At 36.1% G+C, this 6,001-nt stretch overlaps 1 protein-coding gene across 1 annotated transcript; it reads left to right on the forward strand.

Moving 5' to 3' along the window:
• The first annotated feature begins 543 nt into the window (after window positions 1-543).
• On the forward strand, window positions 544-3,678 carry LOC149561292 (GDSL esterase/lipase At1g09390-like). The gene is made up of 5 exons (XM_089825059.1): window positions 544-997; window positions 1,084-1,269; window positions 1,457-1,629; window positions 2,779-3,049; window positions 3,291-3,678. Exons 1-5 carry the CDS (start codon window positions 754-756, stop codon window positions 3,548-3,550), a joined length of 1,134 nt encoding a protein of 377 aa, XP_089681185.1. The 5' UTR covers window positions 544-753; the 3' UTR covers window positions 3,551-3,678.
• Window positions 3,679-6,001: the final 2,323 nt, after the last annotated feature.

Here is a 6,001-nt window from a genome sequence, read left to right on the forward strand (position 1 = left end):
CAGTGACATCTAGATATTTGAAAATATAAATTGAACACATTAAAAAATAGAAAATGTTCTGTTCTCAGTGGAGTGAATACGCTGTACACGCACATTGTACATCGGGATGCAGGAAGCATAGATGCCTCTATCGCCAGTGCCATCATTAAACCTCTTCTTAAAAAAGAATAATGGCGCGCCTCAGTCAAGTCCTACAAACTGCAGTCTACTTTATTGCAAGTAAAGAAGCTTAAATAAAGCTAAAACTAATGCATATACATGAAGTTTACTCTGCAAATTGAAAAGACTGTCCTCAGAAAACTTATGCATCTTAACTTCCCTGTGAGATATATATGTCCGACGTGGAACACGTTCATAACAGGAGGAAAACGCGAGCAGTACTGTTGTAGATTCCTTTGAAACAGGGGAACTAATCTACCCCATTCCGTCCTTTGTTTTGCTGTCCTTTATTTTTGGCCAGCTGTTTCAATCATTTATAACAGTACACTATTTTCTCACCGACAAACTTAATTTAGAAAAACAATGGCGTAAATCAAGATTAAGGTTTCTGCCCTATCGATTATTGTGACCCACTCGGCCTGCCATGGCTTCTGCTCCGTCTGCGCTTGCAAGCACTGATAATCAGTGGAATTCATGGTGGCGTATTAACTTTTCAATTTTAGATTTTTTCACCTCTGGCTTTAAATGGCGACGGGAAAATACTTGTTCTAACCAGAAAGAAAAGGATTTGGGCACATTTGATCTCTCTGCAAAATGACGGTTCCATGGGCGGCTTTGATTTCAGCTCTCTTGGCTGTGACCTTTGGGAGAAATATTTGTGTAGCGGCTTTTGGGGGTTGCCATTTTAGTGCAATTTTCAACTTCGGGGATTCGAACTCGGATACAGGGGCACAGCTGGCCGGCCTGGGCATGATTTCCAAGCCGCCAAATGGAGAGACTTTCTTCAAAAGGCCCACTGGAAGAGTCTGCAATGGCCGCCTCATCATTGATTTTCTTTGTACGTTTTCCATCTTTTTGTCGTGGTGATCTTCTCGGCTCATTTGTTTTTTTTGTTGACATTGAAATTTTGATGTGCATTTACAGGTGAGGGTATGCATATGCCGTTTTTGAGTCCGTATTTGGAGTCTGTGGGCTCAAATTTCAGTCATGGCGCGAATTTTGCAGTCGTCGGGGCCACTGTAAATCGCACTGCAACCACTTTTCCTATGTCTGTGCAAATCGACCAGTTTAAGCGATTTAAAGCCCGGGTTTTGGACAGTATTTCTCGAGGTATTTATGTATATATTGTCTCTTTTTATGTATATATGTTCTATATTATGTATATATTCTTTTTTATGCATGTGTTCTATATTTATGTATATATTCTTTCGATTTCTGTATATATATGCTCTGTGTTTATGTGTATATGTGTTATATTTTCTTCAAAATCACAAGTTTTAAGAGATGTTTATGGCAGGTGAGAATGAGAGCAACCTCCTTCCAACATGGAACGCTTTTGAGAAAGGGCTGTATACAATTGACATCGGCCAAAATGACATTTTTCACGCCTTCACTGCCAATTTGACGCTGCGCCAAATTAACAATGTTGTGATTCCTCAGACTGTTGACAACATTGCATCGCAGTTGAAGGTAATTTTATCTGTTTGCAACTTCTTTTACCTTGCACATTTTGAAATTAGGCTTTCCAGCAGATTCTTAGTTCCAAACCGGTAAAAGAATTACATGATTTTTAGGAAGCTTATATTTGATTTCTTTTTTCTTTGTGCCATATCTGGATGTTCTAATGCCATTGCTGTTAGAATCCTTTCCCACCTTGAAAAAACCCTAGTAATATTTGGGATGATTTGCTTTCCACCACACGTTTAGCTATTTTCAGGATTTACTGAACACATGGAATGAATTTGGGGATGTTGCTGGTCGATTTTATAAATTGAGGTTTAAAAAATGATAAGTAAAATCTCACTTTAAGCTAATCCATTGAAACGAGGATAGGAAAATTGTATGCATTTAAAATCTCACCTGCTTAGGAAGTGATATTGTCCTGTGCAAAGTAGGCGAATTCGACACAATTTTCGTGGAAGATATATACAGTTGACTAATTTTCAAAAAAAATTATAATATCATGAATTTTTTCTGAAAATTTCAACATTTGATCTTTATGATCTTATGATCTGCAAATTTAAATTTTTTTTTGGAAAAATCTTTTAAAAAGTTTCATTTAATCTGGAGACTAGCCTTGTTATTTTAAAGTAGATCTATCATTTCCTTTTTTGCTGTGATGTAATTATCATCGAATCGATCAAGGCACCCGTCCTTTTCAACCATCGAATCGATTAAGGCACCTGTCTTTTTCACACACACAGAGTGTGATGTAATGATGTGAATTTTTCGTAGTTTTCTGTCCTTGCTTTCTTCTTTTTACAGAGTGACCTGTGTAGCTGTACATTACTAATTATTCTCCCCTTTGTACCAGGCGAATTGTAGTACTTTTAAAAAAAATCATGAGTGCATATAACCGTGCCCATTCCATTTACCTACCCAGTTAACTGTGTGACTGTACATTGCTAATAGTTATCTGTTCTTGTGTGACTGTAAATTGCTAATAGTTATCTGTTCTTGTGACCGAGAGTGAACTGCGACATTATTTAATATCTTCTTATGAATTGAAGAAATAATTTTTTATTCATATTAATTTCCCTCCCATCTCTTAAAACAATTGAATTCGGTTTTCGAGTTTGTGCTTGTTTTGATGAGGACACCATTCTTTGATGTTTGCAGGATTTGTATAGCGAAGGCGGTCGAAACTTTGTAGTTCATAACACTGGACCATTGGGCTGTTTACCTCGAACTCTTGCAGGCATTCGCAGTGATCTGTCGAAATTGGATAAGAATGGGTGCGCGGTAGTCTACAACAACGCCTCTCAGACCTTCAATGCCCTGCTAAAATCTGCCTGCACTCAGTTCTCATCAAACCTTCCAGAAGCTACCATTGTTTACGTAGACATTTACTCCATCAAATACTCCCTCATTGCAAATGCATCACAATATGGTATATTGCTCTCTCATTCTTCTTCTAGTATTTCTTTCAAAATTCAATCTTTATTTTTCGTGGGTAGAGGAAAAACAAACCTTTATAGCTTTCCAGTGTGGAATCTGTTTGCCGCCCCATGAGCTGTGCAAATTAAACACTTGGGTAGTGCAAATTCTTCTTGGATAATCTTTTAGAAAACATTAAACTTTTGGGTTGTCTTCACTGGTAATAATATATTAGTTTGGGTTTGAGTGCACAGGGTTTGAGCATCCGCTGGCAGCATGTTGCGGGTACGGAGGTTTGCCATATAATTTTAACGATAAAGTGCGGTGCGCACAGACGGGCAATGTTAATGGGAGTGTGGTGACAGGCGGATCTTGCAAAGATCCATCAAAATTTGTAAACTGGGATGGAACTCATTACACAGAGCGAGCAAACTTTCATGTCTGGTCACAAATTGTGTCCGCCAAATATTCAAATCCTCCTCTCTCTCCTTACCAAGCATGCTATCATTTTTAGATCCCTTCTATCAACAATAAAAAAAATTCCCCAGAAAGAGTCTTCACTGACTGCTTGAACTCAGCGTAGGTGTTCTTATGTAGAAAGTTTGAGAGATCTTAATAAAGCCCAAAGATTCTCAGTTCTAACTGATTTAGAGTTTTTGGGATTTTTTATTTTGTAATTTCATTTAGGTTGTTTTCTTAGTTTTTTAAGTTTGTTTAGTCTTGTAAATGTTAATAAAATTATCGAATCCTATATGTTGTTTTCTGAACAAAAGTTTTTCACACATCTTCATCTTTTCCAGAAAAATACATTACATTTATTTTGATTTATTTATAAATTTATTCTGTTGTATGCACAAATTAGATTATTGGATTGAGTTTTTTCACACATCTTCATCTTTTCCAGAAAATACATTACATTTATTTTGATTTATTTATAAATTTATTCTGTTGTATGCACAAATTAGATTATTGGATTGAGTTTTCCCATTTGTTTTGGTTCTTTGAAGTCAACTTTACTACTACAAGGGAGAAAGGAGGGTGGATTGATGTGTCATCAAAATTAACTTTTACTATATCATAGTATGCCATTTATCACTTTGCTTTTACAACAAGGATTGAGAACTATTATTTCATTTTTCAACAATCAATTTTAAAATAGAATTATTACAAATGACTTTGGAAATAATATCCATAAGATCTAAAGGAATTGTTGGATTAATGTTACTTCTCTTGCATACTATTAATTTAAATTTTATTTTCAATCATATATTATTTTATTCTGGTTCATTTCAATTTTTTGAAATTCAAACTACTACATTTTTTCTTTTCATCTATTGTAATGGAAGCAAAATCTGTGATATCACTCCTATCGCACATCAAACTATAATGCATCTTAAGGAGGGCGACACTTTCTTTTTCCACTATCTTCATATACTTTTATACTTTATGTTTTGTCCTAGATTTTACTTTCAAGTTCTAAATTATATATAAGATATTGTTTTGTATTAGCTATAAATTGTTGAATTTATTCTAAACAAAGAATTTTGTAAAAGCATAAAATCCTAGACAAGTGTTAAGAGTCATTAGACAATAATTTTCCCATCAAATTTTAATTTTAATATTAGACTTCTTGATGTAGTGGGTGCACATTGTTTACTTTCTTGGTGGAGAAGTGAATGTTTTAATAAAACCTCAACACACTTTAAGGTCATAAGGAAGTGCGTGTACATTGTTTACTTTATGTATTAAGTGTACCTTATTTTATAGAAGAGTGGCAAGCTATGAAGGGAATTAAGCCACTGATATCTCTTGCAAGAGTGACTACTACTTCACCCTTCTTCATACACATGCTAAATAGATTCATCATAATCACATGCATATAGAAGTGAATGGAGTTTCTACTATAAAAATTCATAAACACAAAAATAACAAATGATATATAACATAAGAAGATAAACATTGGAACCTAGTTGTAACCTTTGTCTATGCTGGGCTCTCCCCTTGAACACCTAACTCCCATGACCAAAATGTTTGCTCGAACCTCTTGCTTGTCATCTCTACAAATGCTCACCTTGCATTTGGGGCCACCTCAAAACATGGACAAGAAGTTGACTTCGAGGATCAATATGAGGCTATTATACGACTTGGCATTTTTGCAATGTATTGACCCCATGATTAGATTGGAAAAGGTGGTGAATGCAGTGATCCCAAAACTGAGTTGGAAAGGAGTGCTTGTGAGGCAGTTTGGCTATGGTGACCCACCTAGGGATCTCCCAATGGTATCTCATGGGGATACTGGTCCGAAGATCCTTCTTTTGGATTTTGTAGTGGAAATTATTTCTCGAGGCTTTTCTCCGAGTTTAGTGGGTAGGTTCCTGTTTTACAGGCATACTATTGAAATAGTTAGGAGATGGGATTCAACAAAATGGAAGCTCAAAGGATTAGTGGAGGTAGTGGCTAGGGTGGGTGCTCTCTTTTTATTTAAGTTTGTTGTTGAGAAGGACTAGAACCATGTTTTGGCAGGAACATGGAGTTATGGTAAACACTACCTAGTGTTGGCCAAATGGAAATCGAGCTTCAACCCCACTGTTGATCTCCATAGAATGGCTCCTATTTGGGTTAGGCTTCTTGGTCTACCTAAAGAGTTTTGGGATGAAAAGAACTTTATATGGATAGGTAACTCTTTTGGTCATTTTATCAAGGTGGATTTTTTTACCCTCCATAAATCTCACGTTTGGTTTGCTAGATTTTGCATTAATGTGGTTGTTAATAAAACCCTCCCATGCAATGTTGCTTTTAAATCAAAGTGGGGGATGTGGAAGCAAGTGATTAGCTATGAGAATGCAGACTTGTACTGCCAGACATGCAGGAGTGTATGGGCATGTGGTCACTAACTGCTAAACCACTATGCAAGAAGAGGAGAAAATGAAAGGGAAGTAGGTTGATGTTGAGAAAAGTGTGCGTA

This window comes from Cupressus sempervirens, chromosome 4 (genome assembly GCF_028749045.1).
Source record: "Cupressus sempervirens isolate cs-2001-9-10 chromosome 4, ASM2874904v1, whole genome shotgun sequence".
NCBI lineage: Eukaryota > Viridiplantae > Streptophyta > Pinopsida > Cupressales > Cupressaceae > Cupressus > Cupressus sempervirens.

Bases quoted from the DNA above. Each gene is read 5' to 3' on its own strand.
- LOC149561292 (XM_089825059.1), top strand. From the start codon at position 754: ATGACGGTTCCATGGGCGGCTTTGATTTCAGCTCTCTTGGCTGTGACC. The intron at 1,630-2,778 runs GTAATTTTATCT...TGATGTTTGCAG, and splicing joins ACATTGCATCGCAGTTGAAG to GATTTGTATAGCGAAGGCGG. The intron at 3,050-3,290 runs GTATATTGCTCT...TTGAGTGCACAG, and splicing joins TGCAAATGCATCACAATATG to GGTTTGAGCATCCGCTGGCA.